The sequence below is a fragment of the Barbatula barbatula genome (assembly GCF_947034865.1).
Source record: "Barbatula barbatula genome assembly, chromosome: 22".
NCBI classification, from domain to species: domain Eukaryota; kingdom Metazoa; phylum Chordata; class Actinopteri; order Cypriniformes; family Nemacheilidae; genus Barbatula; species Barbatula barbatula.
This window is the reverse complement of record NC_136785.1, coordinates 8302525-8321289: the sequence shown is the minus strand read 5'-3', so window position 1 is coordinate 8321289 and position 18765 is coordinate 8302525. Positions and strand designations below refer to the sequence as shown.

The 18765-nt window shown below is 37.1% G+C and overlaps 1 protein-coding gene across 2 annotated transcripts; it reads left to right on the top strand.

The window, feature by feature from the left end:
- The first annotated feature begins 1208 nt into the window (after positions 1-1208).
- On the top strand, positions 1209-18690 carry usp28 (ubiquitin specific peptidase 28). Of its 2 annotated transcripts, none has more exons than XM_079486680.1 (26): positions 1209-1381; positions 2378-2452; positions 2647-2770; positions 2934-3021; positions 3214-3376; positions 5311-5397; positions 5530-5667; positions 5832-5902; positions 6304-6380; positions 6456-6604; positions 6698-6825; positions 8826-8921; positions 9017-9175; positions 9299-9504; positions 11931-12001; positions 12113-12341; positions 12998-13315; positions 13396-13532; positions 15129-15365; positions 15498-15593; positions 15783-15961; positions 16122-16200; positions 16286-16365; positions 16441-16564; positions 17226-17421; positions 17524-18690. In XM_079486680.1, the coding sequence occupies exons 1-26, from the start codon at positions 1334-1336 to the stop codon at positions 17694-17696; spliced, it is 3528 nt and encodes a 1175-aa protein (XP_079342806.1). In that variant the 5' UTR covers positions 1209-1333; the 3' UTR covers positions 17697-18690. The 2 variants fall into 2 exon arrangements, with proteins under 2 accessions (XP_079342806.1, XP_079342807.1); XM_079486681.1 differs by having other exon boundaries at positions 1210-1381; positions 15132-15365.
- The last annotated feature ends 75 nt before the right edge of the window (positions 18691-18765 follow it).

Genomic DNA, 18765 nt, shown 5'->3' with positions numbered 1-18765 from the left:
GTTCTAAAATTGCTTTTTTGTAGTTTGGATGAGAAATATATATTGTTATAAAGTGATTGTTATGCGTGGGTTGGGTTTTGAAAAATCCTTATAATGTTTTATTTAATATTTGATGTACACTTTTTAATGGTAGTGTATCGAAATTGTAATTTCTTATCATTTCAGAGCTGAGAAAAGGGGTTAAGGCAAAGATGTGATGTAAATACAGATTAATTAGTTATACGTAATTCAGTTTAATAGTAACTGGAGTGCAATTTTCAAGTGGAATAATACAAATACATTTTCAGTGACATTTTTTGTTACATTTAATGTTTATTTTGTGTATTTACATCACATCTTTGCCTTAACCCCTTTTCTCAGCTCTGAAATGATAAGAAATTGCAATTTCAATACACTACCATTAAAAAGTTTACAAAATATATAATGAAACATAATACTAACAGCTTCACAACTTAATATTCATGTTGACTTTTTAAATAATTTTTGTCATGACTGTATAAATTCACACATCTTGAGACTTTGAGAAAGTTATACACCAGCAGAAAAATTTACAATTGTAAGAAATTTTCATGATAAAACAAGTATAATCATATAATACATGATTATGTTTCTTTTAATATTTTATGTAAACTTTTTAATGGTAGTGTATAGAAATTGAAATGTTTTATAATGTCTCAGGTGAGAATAGGGATTAAGGCAAAGATGTGATGTAAATTCACAAAATCAACATTAAATGTAACAAAACTGAAAATGTATTTGTATTATTCCACAAGAAAATTGCAGTGTACTCAAGTTACTAGAGTAAACTGTAGTGAATGATAGTAAACTGAAGTATATTATTGTAATTACTACACTTCTTAATAACGTATTACTAATTAATGTGGTCTCTACAGTATTTTATAGGCATTAATTCTTTTAAATTGATAAACTGTTGTAAATACTGTGGTATGCTTTAATATTGACTATGGTTTAAAAACAGCATTTAACTACAACTAATTTACCATAGTAAATTATACTATAGTATTTTTTGCATATTAGATATTTAGTACAGTTTATATTAAGCATCTCCCCAAACATTTTGAATACATGCTTAACATACAATTTTGGCACCAAACGTTTGTAACTTTGTTAGGATTCTCTCTGTTGACATTTCTTGACTGTTTTCCAAGCGCGCTCACGGCGATTTTCTAACGCGCGCACCACGGTGTCACAGCGCAGCGCGCGTGTGGGTGTGTGTGTGTGTGTGTGTGTGTGCCGCGTGGAGTAATACACGCTTTGGAGTCAGGGCGAGCATTCTGGAGAATTAAAACCAATAAAGTCACCCTGCGCTGCCATGAGAGTTGAACAGGATTTTGAACATGAAGAAACGTCAGCAAATTCGGTGAGCAGTGTTGTTGTTGTTGTTTTGTAGAAAGTCCAACTTCAAAAAACAATAAAGCGCGTAAAATGTATTCATATAGACGCGCACGGCAAATTTTGAATGTCTGTCTAGAGTTGGGAGACAATAAAAGGTCACAGAAGAGCAGAATTTGAAAACGAAAATAATGTCAATTATATTCCGCTAAGCAAAACTTGTATCATTTATAAGAGAGTCTGTCAAAAGTTTAACGCGTAGGCTATAAAGTCTTTGAATACTGCTGTGAAATCTGGCATTCATAAAAAAGGCATTTAATGCCTTTCTCTAAATTAAACTATGAATAAATGTATGTTTTATTTTTCTTGAGTCACTCAAACACAGAAGGACACCATGATAAACAAAAGTGGTATCTGTGTCGAGGGCCTAAAATAGATCTATGAGCGCGCCTGCAGGCCTCCAGCTCACCATATATGTCCCAAGCTTCCAGTCTAGGGTGTCTGGCTGCCTGCACAGCCATGCTGACATTCCCACCTGCTGTCAAAGTTGCTTTTTATAGCACTTACAGATCCTACATCTTTCATTGGGGACACAGACGTTTTAAATGTTTACATGCTAGTTATGCCACATGGTATAGCTTATTTTGAGAGATACTGTCTCTAAACAGATGTAAATTCAGACCGATGAGATGGAATATGGATTAAATGTGTTGAGCACGTAGATCTTTCATACTTATCAGGCCAGCTATAGCTCCCTCTTTCCACCCACGCTCATTTGACACCTATGTCAGAATTGTGGGAAGGTGGGTGATAAATCCAAGTGTAAATTGCATCTCATTTCGTATTCTTGTTTTTACCTCATCACTTCACACCTGCTCTTTTATTTCTGCAACCAATCTTGTTATTTAGTATTTAATTACTCAGGTGGGTCTTGTTATCGCAAACAGAAATATTTTTTATATGCTTGCGGTATAAAAGAAATGAAAGAAATGAAAAAAGCAAGATGTTTGCTTGTCGTTTTCAGAACCAAATGCAGATTAACCAGCTAAGAGAGATCACCGGCATTCAAGATCTGCGTGTTCTCCAGAGTACCCTGAATGTATGTACATTCCAGCAAAAGACAGACACGTGTTTGTAAATATGAAAATATTTAATATGAAAATACCATAGGGATGGGGTTAAGAAATCTAGACGTGGTCATAAAACACAATAGGGTCACATGACTGTCTAAGAGATTATCAATTTGTATTTTAGTAATGGCGAATTATCTCATATGTGTTTCTGTTCATACAGGCTAGCCAAGGTGACATCAGCCAAGCTATAGGAGTACTAACCATCCAGACCATGAAGGAAGAGCACATGCCAGAAGAACCTTCTCAAGCCGACAATGAGAAAAACACATCCAATACACAGAACGGTGGGCCGATAGGACGATACATACGTGCTATCAATATCAAACAACCCTCATGTCATCACTTTTTTCGTAGATACAATTATTTATATAACAGTTTGAGTTGGCACAGATAATGATATGTCTGTAGTTGTTTGACCCGATGACTGTATGACTGGATTTGACACAGGTCCTGCCAAAGATGATCTGCAGACAGCGATTGAGCTCAGTCTTCAGGAGTCACAACAAGCAGAGGCAGAAAGGAGAGAGCTTCACAGGTTCACTGATACATCCTAAACTAAAAATATTGTTCATTTAATTTAGATTTCAAAGAGGTTAAGGTTTCCTCTCTACCACGACCTCACAACCATGAAGAAATCCAAATCACTCGGGCTTTGGTAAAAATTGAGGAATGTCACAGCCACCCTCTGCTCTTGACCTGATGTTCCACTGCTGTTTGTTTTTAATAGGGCTCTTGAGGTTAGCGCAGAAGAGAATGTGGCCCACATGAAAAGAAAGAGGTGTGAGGCGTCTGGAGAGAGCTGCAGCCCTGTGGACTGGATCCGGCAGGAGGACTGGCCCGTGGGCATCCGGAATGTGGGAAACACTTGCTGGTTCAGTGCTGTCATTCAGGTGGGTGGACGTCTTAATCATAAATGTATTTTTGAAAGCAAAGTCAGCATTTTTATGTCTTGGGTTGCTTGAGGTGTAACCAATACTGAGATCAAGATCGCAGGATGATTTATAATGATGCTTTGAATAATTTGGAAGACTCATTTTCAGAACAATATAAAGAAGGCCTGAATGATTGACATCTGTAGAAAAACTGAAGTGTTGGTTTCCCTTAAAGGAACAGTTCACCCAAAAATGAAAATTCTGCCTTCATTTACACGCTCTAAAGTTGTTCCAAATCTGTATACATTTCTTTGATGAACAAAAGGAGATGTTTGTAACCAAACACACAGTAGTAGCCATAGTAGTTTCCTACCATTAGTAGTTGCTCACCTGTCATGTCATGTTTCTCTTGGTCTAGTGGGAGGATCATGACAGAACCTCATGTTTAATATGGAGAGAGGCAATTATTGTTGATTCGGCTTGTCATACACTCTCTCTGGCCTCATCTCTGTTCCTGCTCTCTCGTCTCCTCGATATTGATTCATGCCCTACACCTGTTCCCCTCTTGGTTTGGTCCCTTATGTAATTCCCTTGTGTCTTCTGTCCTGTACTAGTTCACTGTGATTGTGTGGTGAGTTCCCGTGTCAGTCTATTCTAGTCTAGTCTAGTCTGTAGTTCTTGAAATTAGTTTATTTTTAGTCTTGTTTAAGTGTAGTTAGTCTTAGTCCTGCCTTCTCGTGTTATTGTATCCATCCCTGTCTTGTTATGTTATCCCCTCCTGGGTTTTTGTTTTGTATTTATTATTAAACGTCTTTTGTTAACCCCTTACCTGCTGTCTGCACCTTGGTCCTTCTGTCCATGCTCGCCACCCTGATCATGACACTCACCATTGCTTTATACATTATACTTTACAGATTTTTATGTATTTTTGAAATATAGTCAAAAAAATTACAGAAAATACCTAATTTATAAGAAAACAGGGGAAAAAAACTATTTATTATATATATCCTTATTTCCTGTAATTTCACAAAAAAACCTATTATTTTACGGTATATTTCTGGTACAGAAAATTAAAAAAATGTATTTCCTACTATGGTAGTCAACGGTGGCCAAGAGCTGTTTGGTTACAATATCATGTAAACTATTATTAAATAAATTAAATTATTGAGGCTAATACAAAGTCATCCCCATTGTCATCTAGATTTCACTGTTGGCCTTTGAAAACGGTCAACAATTTATATTCTCTTATCTTTTAAATGGTTTGTAAGAGCTAATTGTTATAGTAGTTCAACATAAGAAATAAAATTCTTAAATAAAAAGCTGCTAAACGTGTTCTCATCTAACCGGTTATCGTGTAATCTGGCCGTATTGCGCAAATTAAATTATGAGCGTTGCTAATGACTGGCGAATAGAGACGATCAGATGGAGCTTCTTTTTCTGTTCCTGAATGCAGAAGCATCTCAGCACTCTAATTGTATTATGGCCATTCCAGACTGAATTTAGCGAGGCTTCTCAGATGTCTGTGTTGAAATTGAAACCTACATTGATGTCGATAGACGTCTGAGCTAATTAAATAGAGCATTGTTTTGATGATAGACTGAGCAGTAAACTGTAAAACCTGATGTTAGAGTTTATGGCTTATAGATAAGCGTAAAGATCGTGTGTTAACGTCCTGCAGTTTAACGTGCCTCTCAGGAAATGCATAACTATGTTATTTGTAATTTGAACATCCTTAGTACAGACAAACTATAGGTTTGTAGACTTTTATTTAGCAGTCATTGAAGTTAGAACTTTATAATACATGCATCTGTTTTACAGATTTTTGACACTGAATTTAATAGCTTCTGTTCACATATGAACCTTAGTCGTTTTTCATGGAACAAAATCACAGTTTACTGTGTATAATGCTAGGACACAAATGATCAATTACAAAACTGTACTTCTTGCTTCAGTCTCTGTTCCACCTGCCGGTCTTCCGTCGACTGGTGCTCAACTATTGCCTGTCTGAGCGCGTGCTGGAGAAATGCAAGAGTCACTCAGTGAGTACCAATTTAATTTGGTATTTATCAATTTTGATATGTACATGAAATACAGTTTAATCAATCCATTGTTTATATTTTAAAATTTTTTCCAATATTAAAGCACAACTACATCAATTATTTTTGTTCCAGGAGAAAAGGAACATTGCCTTCATGCAGGAGTTGCGCTGCCTATTTGCTCTGATGGTGGGCTCAAACAGAAGGTTTGTAGACCCCTCTGCGGCTGTGGAGCTTCTCAGGGATGCATTTCGAACCAGTGAGGCACAACAGGTACTGTACATCATTTAAAACAAATAATTCACCGTGGTGATAGACATAAATAGTTGCAAGGGCTGCACGAAAGGGTATCTTGAATGTTCTAAGTTCACAGCCGTTTATAAAATGCTTCTGCTGTGTGTTTAAAAAGGTGTTTATTTTAAGTATGTTCATTTTAGGATGTCAGTGAATTCTCACACAAGTTGCTTGACTGGCTGGAAGATGCATTCCAACTGGCTGCTAATGGATCGTGAGTTCATATGATGGATTTTGATTAATAAACCGAAAGTTGCATATATTGTTTTTAATTTAAACAGTTATAGACATAAAGAAAGGAATAAACCTTTTTTCACTTAAGAGAAATTTACATTCACAAGAAATCAGTCTAGTTATATCTGTTACGTAATAATATCTGGGGGATGATATCAACCAGTCCCATCCGAAAAAATTTGACTTTTATCAGACAAAAATCGGAATAAAAATCCCAATGACATTGGAACTGACAATGTTGACGTAGCAACTTTTGACGTTAACTTACTTAAAAAAGGTTTTTATGTTTTGTATTTCTTACACAAGCAAGAGTATTGTGTACTAGCCAGAAAAATAGTATATTAGTTTGAAGAAATAAAGCATCACAGCTGTTCCTTTCAGTAACCCAGAGGATAAACAGAACAACCCAATGGTCCAGCTGTTCTATGGAACATTTGTGGCTGAGAGGCTTCTTGACGGTACAGGAATGATATTTGTTCTTATTGTTCTGTGTTTGTCAGACCCGTTGCTGACAGCTGTGTCATTGTGTACAGGAAAGATTGTTTCCAATATTGAGCAATTTGGACAATACCCTCTCCAAGTGAATGGATTTAATAATTTAGATGAATGTTTGGAGGGTGCTATGGTTGAAGGAGAGATCGAGTCCCTTCATTCAGATCAAAAGATTTCCACTAGTCAGGAGGTGAGGGTATTTTGTCATTACGTATTTGATTTGACATTATTCTGACATATTGAGTTAATAAATTTGAGTATGTTTTTTTTCCATTGTTTACAGAGGTGGTTCTCCAAGCTGCCGCCAGTATTGACCTTTGAGCTGTCCAGATTTGAGTTCAATCAGTCTTTAGGGCGACCAGAGAAAATACACAAAAAACTGGAGTTTCCCCAAGTGATCTACATGGACAGGTTAGAAAAGTGTCTTTTAGGTCACTGGCATGTACACATTGCAAAACAGTGAATCTTCATTGTGATTTTAAAAAATCAGATCCTACACAGAATAAAAGTTTGTGTTCACATAATATACAGTATATCCGTGTACTATGCATACTGATTTTGTACTTGTAAACACATACACATACATGTATAAATCTAGCTAATATTTGCATGTATACGTTTTAATTATTTATAAACATTTATTGATTTTTACATTTTTCTTAGATATATGTTTTTATGAATACAAAATTAATATGCACCGTACGCAGACAGGTATATTATTTAAACACAAACTTTTGTTCTGGATGCGATTAATTGCTATTAAATCGTTTAACGCTCCTACTACCCTTAATAATAAAAATGGTTCTTAGGTAATATACATATCCAGTGAAATGTTTAATTATTCATAATGTTCACATGCCAAGTTTAATGTGATTTTAAACCAATTCCATTTACCCATAGCTTTCAGTGTGATCTGGTGGTATCCGATTGTTTTCTGATCAAGAAACATTAAAGGTACAGTCCAATGTAATGACATCCAGGGCTGGGAAGGTTACTTTTTTAAATGTATTTCAATACAGATTACAAAATACATGCTACAAAAAAATGTGTAACGTATTTCGTTAGATTACACAAATTCTGTAAATTAATCTAAATACTTTAGAATTCTTTAGAATACTTATAAGGTACATAACACAAAGGGATAACCAAACTGAGGACTTGGTTTTCCTCTGCATATTATTTTAAACAACATCAGTTTTCCACAATATACCTTAAAGAAAAAAGCAAACAATCTTAGAAAAAAAGGATAAAATGCTGATGCTCAAAAAGGCAACACAATGCATTCAGAGCTGGTATGGAAGCTAAATTGTACTTATTTTATGTTCTGGGAAACATGTGGTTATATGTGGAGGGCAGTACTAAATGTAATAAATATTATCTATAAACAAAACAAAAAATCTTCACACATCATCCTGTCTAAACATTTTCACCCCTTCTCTGAATGGAATGTGTTTCATGGAAACTTGTCTCCATCACTTAATAAAAAAAATGAAATCGCAGTTGAAAGTTGTGAAAACAGAATAGCATGAAAAACGTACAATTGCAAGATCACACAATTTAGAATTTATTCTAGTGACTTAATTTAATGCAATTGACTTTATAACTTTATAGCAAGAGAAAAAAAGAGAATGAACCCATATCCCTCTTATTTTGTAAAAATTATTCAAATTTTGCAGTTTCTGTAAGGGGTATGAAATCTTTGAGCAGAACTGTAGCTTAGGATGCTTTTGCAGATTGTCAGAGTCAGAGAATCACCAATTGCTACATCTATTGCCCGTTACAGTTAATATAAGGTTTAATTGAAATAAATGCCATTAAAATTCCAAGTAGTCACTTTGGTAATCTAAAATACTTTTTGGAAGTAACTGTAATTTGATTATCACCATTTAAAAAGTAACTGTAATGAAATACAGTTACACAAATCTTGTATTCAACTTACTTTGAACTTGTATATTAGTTACATGTATTTCGTTACTCCCCAGCCCTGGCGACATCTAGTGGTGAGGCTGCGAATTGCAACAAATTGCACTCCAACCCTCCCTGTTGAAGCCTTACGGTGGCTGACACAGGAATAAGATGTCATCACGTTTTTGCTTCTTTGCCGAAGCAGATAGTGTATTTACGAAACGCGCTCTAGAGCAGTTTGTCCATTTAGGGCTACTGTAGAAACAACATGGGGAATTCCTTGTAAGGGGACCAAACGTGTATGAAGATCGAAATAGCTCTTGCTAGGGTAATAAAAACATAACGCTTCATTATGTAAGGTCTTTAAACACCTATTAACACATACAGTAGTTGTGTGTATAATGTTGCATTTCTGTCCATTTTACACTGGGTCTTTAACACTAGGTGTAAAAAACATTGTTTTTTCATCACAGCTTAAACTTGCATTCACTTTTCATCATATACAGATATCTCCACAAAAATGTTTACCAGACCCATGACAGAAGAGGAGAGGTGAAGAGACTGAAGGACCAGTTAACAATTCTACAGCAGAGACTTGAGGGGTACATTTAAAAGTGGAATGTTTGCAACAATATCACCAAACAAACACAAAGTGATTTTAATTATCATTCACTCTTTCTTTCCTTCTGTTATAAAGATATAAAAACTATGGTTCAGGGCCAACCAAATACCCCCTCGCCGACATGTTGCAGTACGTCCTTGAGTTTGCCACTATGAAACCCGCAAACGTGTCTCCCGCCTCCCCGGTACCCCTAAACCCTCCTGTTGCCACAGAACCCAGCTCAGGTGACACCAGGCAAGGCCCAATGCCAAACACTGTGTGATGATCACATCAGCAGTATGAGAGAACGTTATAAAACTGTTGTTTACTCATCTGTGTTTGTTTCGCTCTCTGACTATGTTTAATGTCTTTCTGCAGTCAAACAGAACCAGATGATACAAGCCCATCAGATGGTTTACAGTCAGCCACGCAGAGAACTCCAATTCACAAGCCTTTCACTCAGTGCAGACCGTCTTTGGACGTACCCCTGCAGCCGGCCCCTCACAGTGTAACAGAGGAGGAACTGCACTTTGTCATAGGCTGCTTACAGCGCTGGAGAACAGAGGTCGAGAACACCATAAACGGTACATCCTTCGTGTTGGTTGCTTCTCCCGAGAGGACTTTTTTTGCTCGCAGGTTGCTCATCTTGAAAGTCTCAATGTTGTGTTCAGTGAATTTTATTGAAGAAACCCATCTTCCTGACTTTCTTTCCTTCTGCAGAAAACAAAAGAAGATATTTTGAAAAACGTTTTCAGACAACATTGGCCCCCATTGACTTCGGTTGTCTGAACACAAAACCACTGAAACATTTCACAAGAGATCTTCTTTTGTGTTCCACAGAACAAAGAGTCATATACATCTTTCGTATTACAGAAGGATTAATAAATGATGTCAGAATCTTTTTGAGTGAATTATACCTTTAAGATCATAAATGAATAAAGCACATAGGACAAATTGAAGGGGGGCTGGGTGGATCCGGGGCGCCCCATAAGGCATTAGGGACCCCCCATAGGAAGGGATATTTTTATTTGAGTAAAGATTATAAAGACAAATGTGATTAAATTCATGCAATGGATATGGTAAATTTTTTGAATTTATTATTTACAATCATTTATATTAAGTTTGTTTATGTTAAACGATGCGCCCCACGTCTAAAGACCGCTAAGGATATTGTTGACATGATTGCTTGATTGGGGTCCACTCACAGTTGGGAAGAGGAAGCTTCTACTTTTTTGAGTGATCATTTTCTTTGTATATCTTTCCACTATATTTATCAACTCCATGTCGGGACTTTTGTATTCCTTGTGTAAATAAGGCCTTGATCTGGGGTGCTAGAGATCTCGATGAAGATGAGTGACAGCTTTTTAGTAATTATAAAGGAAGTGCTTGTCGTGCGGTTTCTGTGCTATAATACATTAAGAATTGTATAATTCAGAATTTGCAACTAATACCACATGCCACATACACGCTGCAAAGTTTCGGGAAACACATCCTACCTCACTGAGCACGCGGCACCACTCCTTGTCCAGGCCCTGGTAATCTCAAGGTTGGACTACTGGAATGCTTTCCTTGCTGGTCTTCCTGTAAAGGCTATCAAACCACTTCAGCTGGTTCTAAACGCAGCAGCACGCCTCGTCTTCCAACAGCCCAAAAGGGTTCATGTGACACCCCTTTTCATCTCCCTCCACTGGCTACCGGTTGAAGCCCGGATCAGATTCAAGTCACTGATGCTTGCCTAAAGGACTATCACTGGATCTGGGCCAGCATAATTTCACACCCTACTACACTCCTACACCCCATCAAGAACCCTGCGTTCAGCAAACGAGCGGCCTTCTAATAAGGGCACTAAATCCCTTTCCCGCTCATTCTCCTTCACAACTCCTTCCTGGTGGAACATTCTTCCCAATGTGGTCCGGTCAACCACATCTCTCACAACCTTCAAAAAACTACTTAAAACACACCTCTCATCGCATACTTGACAGACAAATGAAAAAATGTAAAATAGAAAACATACACTAACCCTCTTCTCTCAACATGTAGTGGTCTAGATTTGTTGAAACTAGTAACTTTGTATTAGCACCTATTGTACTATTGCTCTTTGTATGACATATCGCTTATTGCTACCCGAACTCTTTGTAAGTCGCTTTGGATAAAAGCCTCTGCTAAATGACTAAATGTAAATATAAATGCGGGATTCACTCTTGAAATAGCTATGATTGACATATTGATATAACTAGTTCCTAAATAAAGCAGACTTTTGGACTTAAATGGTTGAGTAGTATGCTGACTGAAAGACTCACTCATAACAGTCCCTTGCCGCCACCTACTGGACATAACTATTTAAATTGCACATAAATCATTGAAAAATACCACCAACATTAACACACAGACTTACAGCCGGTCTTGTCACAATTTATAATTGTATTATCTAATAAACTAGTTTCTTGCATCTAAACAAGTCTTTTGGAACAATCATTTCTATCACAAAGTGTCAATCATCCAGTTGTTTGTAGGGAAAATAGTAAATACTACATGGTTAATAAAGCTAGAATTATTCTGTTGGGCGTACACACTGTTCAAAATTCACCTCTGTTCACCAAGCCTGCTATGTTTTCTTCGAAAATACAGTAAAAGAAGCCTGTTCTTTTGCGTAAGCCTGTTTTTAAAATAAATAGTATATAGTTATCCATATTATGATCAAAAATACTGTGTATTTCGTATAAAATGTATATTGCGAGAAAAAAAAAATTCTAAATTAGCTTTCCTATGTAGAAAAAGAAATTAAAATGATCTCCTCTGAGACTTCTCTTTTAAATTGATCTCTCTCAGGCAAAATCTCTCTATGTACGTTGTGTTTTCACATGCTGGAATCAATGTAAACACATATCGTGCATTTTAATTTCTGAAGGCCGTAGTTATTCACAAGCAGTTGTCCTAATGCGTTCGTGACTGTATCAAGATCCTGGCCTCAGGTGTATGGTATTGATCTGTGTTCTTTCACTGTGTGCAGAGCTGAAAGCCAGCATTGACAAGGTCAGTCAGGCCCTGGAGGGCATGTACTCAGATAACAGTCTGTGTCAGGTAAAGTCTATATCCTGAACAGTCGTTGGCGCTTTTATATTGACTAAACCCTTTCAAGAAATTTGCATGATACTCTTATGCACCCTACGTTCTTATTTGATGTGTTTTCAGGTACCCTACAGGCTACACGCTGTTCTTGTTCATGAGGGACAGGCTTCTGCTGGCCATTACTGGGCTTATATCTATGATCACACTAACAAACGCTGGCTGAAGTACAATGATGTAATGGTAACAGAGTCCACCTGGGAAGAACTGGTCCGAGATTCGTACGGAGGCATGACCAACGCCAGTGCCTACTGCCTGATGTACATCAACGATGATTTGCCATACCTCATCGCAGGTACTTTCCACATGTAATGCTCAGATTTGATTATTTATGTGTTTTTTTATGTTGCTATATAGTCTGTTTCAGCTGCAACAACATGAAAAAACGTTATGTGGCCAAAACTTAACTTCCTGCAAAGAATCAATAACTGTTGAGTAGCTTTAATTTGATTTAATACAATGAATTTACAATAAAATATTAATTCAAATGAATATAATTTAAATATAAAATAAATTGTTATATTATAACCGAAAATAGACTGAACGTTAAATTCGGGCCAGGCGTGTGCATCCGATGAAACCGAAATTATTCAGTCGCTTAAATATCACAAAAATAAACAGCTATATTATATAAAAAAACTGATTTTTCAGTGGGACATTGAAATTATTACAAATTGTAAATTTTTCTAAAATTACAAGTATTTCATTATCCAAATAATATTTTTAATAAACACTTTCGGTGAAATATTTGAGTTACTCAAATATACATTTATTAATTTTTTTGAGTATAAATAGTTTCATTTGAAATGACAGTAACATTTTGTGTATACGTTGAATTGATTTTTATTTTACAATAGATTCAAAACAGGCTTTTACAACTGTTGAGTTTCAGCTATGTTTTATCCAAACAAATCATCTTTTTTCAAACCTTTTATCTGCCATTAATTACAGAGGACACAGACAATGAGACTGGACAGGTCCTAAAGGGAATGGACTCCCTCCCTCAAATCCTGAGACGCTACGTACGGGAAGACAACCGCTGGTTCCAGCAGGAGCTGAGAGAATGGGAAGAGCAGTTCTGCCAAGCCCAACGTGATGAACCGTGTCATCAGGCACACACTTCAACCAACACAGAGGAACCAGTTCCAGAACAGCCACAGAATCAAGATCAAGAGCCACACCAAGAACCAATTCATGAAAACACAAATGAAGTGACTGAAGATCAAACTCCATATCCAACACCACCAGCACCTGCCCAGCAAAGTGAAGGTCAGGGCCTTGTCTAGAAAAGATGAGATGTTTTAATATATCTGTTTCAGCTGTAATTTAAATGTTCCTTGATTTCCCAGAGCCTGTGGACAGTCCAGCGGATCTCAACTTGATATCATCAGAGGCCACTGAGAATGTTAGAGAGACAGCTGAGGAGTATATCACCAGTAAGCAGGCACACCGCCATCAAAATGAAGAGAAGTCAGAGGAGAGTCAGGTGAGAAAGCATTACTTAAAAAAATAGGTCACATATACAGCAATTTAGAATTCATGTACAGTACATGTGGGTCATGATCAATTCCTCGACATACGACACTGGAATATTAGTACTGTTCTAACATTTAATAATAATATTTCACAACCATCGCATCATCGATGTGCGCATCATGATAAGTGCAATAAAATTAAAGCAACAGCTCACACAAAATTTTGACTTCATTTACTTATTGCCAAACAAAGTGAACAGGAACTGCGAGTGGTCTTAGTTCCTAACATAAACCATCCTGTTCTGAAAAAAACGCATTCTCTTTAATGCAAACATCTGGAATTGTAATGAAGAAAAGCTTATTTTATCTTCATATGTAGGTGGTATGGGAGTAATGTGGAAATACATTTAAATGAGTAGATTTATGATGTTGTTTGTTTGACATGGTTTGCACTTACTTAATGTTCAGTCGCTCATGTAGCCCCGATATTTTGCAAGGGGAAACATTTTGGAAGCGAATGTGGGGATAAGGTTCATCTGAGCCGAGAGCCATCCAACATTCCTCACTCCTTCAGGCAGGGTTGTTGGGGACAGCATATCAGCAGTGAAGAGCAATGGCTTTAAATAGAGCGTGAGCTCTGTGTTTTCTCCATTGACCATCAAGAACAACTTACCTTCTCACAGTCGATTAATGATTGTGAGGAAAATGTTCATGAGGCATCATTCAACAGGCTGTGTTTATTGTGTCTTCAGAGAGGATATTCTTGGATACTGCTAGAAATTAATATTCAGGGTATGCTGTTTCTTATTTATGTGCTCTCTGTTTAAAATAAACTGTATTCTATTGGGTATATATTTAACATGATGACATTTTCGTTGTGCCTTGTCAAAACTGGTAGAGAAAGGACCTCTAGTGGTCATGATCCATGGGAAACAACACTGTGCTTTGTAAAACAAATCTGAGGCCAGATTCACAAAACACAGAAAGAAAATCCTATTAAATGCTATTGTTTACTTAAATTCTATTTTAAGAAAAAAGTTATGAAGAAAGGATTTTTACTTAAAGGGACAGTTTGCCCCAAAATAAAAATTCTGTCATCATTTACTCAACCTCGATTTGAGAATGTGTATCAATGTCTTTGTTCTGATTAACACAGATAAAGATATTTGGAAGAATGCTTGTAACCAAACAGTTCTTGGCCACCATTGACTACCATAGTAGAAACTATTACAATGGTCAAAAGTGCCCCAGAACTATTTGGTTTCCTACATTTTTCAAAATATCTTCAAAGAATGTATAAAGCAATTTTCCTACTATGGGGGTCAATGGTGGCCAAGAACTGTTTGGGTACAAGAATTCTTTTAGGATCAGTCATGTTGAGTCACAATAGTCTGTGTTCCAGATGGAAATACTATGGTCAGTGAACAGTTATGAATACTAATGTTTTAATTTATTTATATTTCCTCTATATTCGATTTTATTCTTAAGGTAAAAAAAATATTCCCCTGGTTCCCCAAGATTTCCAGCTCTAGTTTGAAACACATCAGATGTTTGAATTGCATGTCATTGACTTAATTCACAAAGCTTTGACACTGTTATCGTTTCAGCAGTCTGAGGCAGAGTCAGCCTCGAAGGACCGAGTGGAGACTGAGGAGAAGGTCAACAGTGATGAGGCAGAACCACAGGCAGATACAGACACTCAGCCAGAGTCAGAGGCCACATCCACAGAGGAGAACCCAGCCGCGGCCAGACGCAGACAGCCTGAGAATGAAGTGTCTGAGGTGGAGATACCCAATGTAGGCAAGATCCTGGTGCGCTCTGATGCAGATGGTTATAATGAGGAGGTAAGGGGTCATCACGTTTCATGCTATAAAGAAATGGTTTCAAGTCTTTTTTCATAACCAATAAGAAATTTATGAACATGACCAAATAATCATCAAATCATATCTTTCTGCTTTTCATCTTTAATTGAACAGATGATGTTAAGTCCAGCTATGCAGGGTGTCATACTTGCTATTGCCAAAGCAAGAGAAGCATTTGACAAGGATGGACCTGAAGCAGGACTTATCAAAGTATTCATCAGCAGAACACCTGTCACTTTACATTTCTCATTCTCATTTCACATTGATTCGAATTTCATTGCACTAGAATATTAAAGTTGTTTAATTGGCATTTGATTTAGCAGGTTTTTACAGTTTTTTGGGGGTGGGTATTGAATGAAATGGGGCCTCTTACTGCAACCCTCATGCTTTCACTATCAGGCGTTCCATGAGGAATATTCTAGATTGCATGAACTGTCCCAGGAGGAGACAACACCCCAGCAGGACCCTCGACTCCAGCATGTGCTGGTCTACCTCTTCCAGAATCAGGCACCCGGTCGTGTGATCGAGAGAACCTTGCTGGAGCAGTTTGTAGATCGTAACCTGAGTTTTGATGACAGGTGCTGATTTCCCTAAGCTTATTAAAATATGTGGAAGATTTTTGGAAAACCTGAAAGCAAATATTTTTGCAGCTTTAAAATTACACATTATGCCATTTAGACTGAATAATTGTACTAATCTAAGGCACTGGTAGGCCACTAACTGGTATTTTCCTCTTAGGGCCATCAGTATAATGAGAGAGGCCAGAACTAAACTCCGCCTCATTAAACCAGAAGACATGGACATGGATGAATACTTGGTAAAATCACTCACTGTTGTACTCCTTTATTTGTACAACTGTATTTTCATTATTTTAAGTAGTGTTTCCCTCCCACTCTTTCCAGCAATGGCATGAAGACTACAGCATCTTCAAGACAGTGTTTGCTTACCTGTTGACAGGTCTTGAACAGTATCAGAACGGAAAGTACGTTTGAGTCAAGAAAAGCATGCAGAACTGGTGCACTGTTGTTAATAGACTAAACATTTTTCTTTTTCATAGAATAAGAGAGGCACTGAATTACCTTGCACATGCACACCAGGACAACTCAGTCCTTCTTAGGAAAGGGGAGAAAAGAGGAGTGGACCAGTCGCTTATTGCACTTTACAGGAGAAAATGTCTACAGGTACGTATGGTGCACTAATAATCTAGGGTGTTCATTTAGTGCCTAAAGTATGCATGAGCAGTTTGTAAATTATAAAAAAATCTATATTTTGATAACAAAAAAAGGTGTAATTGGTTTACTATTAATTTTCACATTTTAGAATGATTGGATTTACACTTAAATAGTAAAAATTATGGCCAAGACATACTTATCCAAATTATCTTTTTAGTATTAAAACAGGATCTATAGCCTATTTTACAAGACGTGAACAAAACTGGTCCAGAAGCACTTTCAGTTTTTTACCACACACATTAAAATAAAACACTACCAACAGAAGATTTCAAAGGGAATCAAAATGTTAAACAAACATATTTAAGGCGTAATTATATATGTGAAACAGTTGTTCACGTCTTACAAAATGCTATGTGTTGACTGCAGTCTATAGGCCAACTCAAACAATGTTCTGACATTAAAACAACATACAGACACAATTTATATCTTTCTATAAATCTTGTGACAAGCATTTTAATCACAGACACAATTTACATCTTTCTACAAATCTTGTTTCAAGCTTTTTAATCAGTTTTAGATAAAAAGGACTTTAAGAGAGAAATGCGCATCCAGTGTCCAAACATTTGACTCTAATGAACGTTAATCTACGTGCACGTGTCGCCTCCTACAGGAGCTGAATGAAAATGCAGCCAGACAGTTTAAAAAACAGGATGAGAATGACGTGGCAGAGGGAGTGGCCATTATGAACGAGTGTGTCATCCCTTGCATGCATCTCATGGTCAGAGACAGCATCAGTCAAGAGGACCTGGATGTCATAGAGCTGATCAGGAATTGCTGGTGCTCCTATTTGGGGCAGGACATGGATGGTACTTTTTAAAATCATATTTCCAACCATGATCACAGGGCTCAACCCTGGGACTATTGATAAGTATATTGGTTTGTTATACTTTTTGTCTGTTTTTACCCAGATTCTCTGCAGGAAAAGCTCAGTGAATTTTTACCCAGGGTCCTCGACTGTTCTGCGGAGAGGGTGGTGCTGAAGGAGCCCCCCAAAGTGAGAAACTCCCCCCACGACCTATGCAGCCGTCTGTCTGCTGTCATGGAATCCATCCACAGCACATCAGTTGTCATTGTGAAGTAAAGCTGGACATGACATCCAGAGCTGTCACAAGGTGATCAAACCTATGTCTCTGGATTTCAGTTTGGTTGCACAATGACTTTGTTTATCTACATTCACTGTGTTCTGAATTCCTTGAAGGGATGTATGATTGCGCTCGCTCTTTGTAGACATTTGATCTCAGGAAAGATCACATTGATGACATTTTATAACGCAAGACTGCAGATTTGTTAAGAGGGCAGCGGAGGCAGTGTTCTTCATTTCACGTCAGCCATAAACATATCGAATGAAACTTTTGTTTTATAGAGATTTGCTGAAGCCACTTTATTTCAGTCCAAAATTAGCTGAAAATCATGTTTGTGTCTTTGTACTTTGTCTGATTTTCCACTCCTTTGTTCTACCCCTCTGTTATCTTTCAATAAAATTCGATTTCTCACATGTCCTGTCCTCTTAGTTCTTACTTTCTTGGTTTTGTTTATTCCCTCATCTGCACTTTCTCTTGTTCCTTTGAGTTCCTTCTATCTGCAGCTCAATTTATAATACTGACTATGTCAGTTAAGTTGGTTGACAGGAACACTGTCACGTGACGCGTGTCTCAAGAGTTGAGTATAACTCTGCAATTATAGTCTTTGCTTTTAAATAATAATAGTTTTTTACTTTCCTCCATTAGACCTGTTTTAAGGCTTTCAGTATACCTTATTACTCGGGCATCCAGTGACAAATTGCAGGTACAGTTTGTTTATGCATTTCTCTGAAATTGTTTGTCTAAGGTGAGATACTGTATTGTTTATTAGGTCTGTCTCTGTCTAGCAATATTATGTCACAAATAATGGGTAAAATTTGGCCTTACTGGTCAGCACCTTGCCTTGTGGTTAGCATGCCGACATATGGCGCCAGTGCCCAGGTTAGATTCCCGTCTCCACGGTCCTTTGCCGGTCCCACTCCCCTGTCTCCAGCCCAAGCTTTCCTGTCAGGTCTCCACTGTAGTCTAAAAATAAAAAGATGAAAAAGCTTACCTAAAAAATTTTTTTAGAAGTCCTACTGAGGAGATCAGATTTCTGTATTATATCGTATATTTAGTAAATTTGTATGC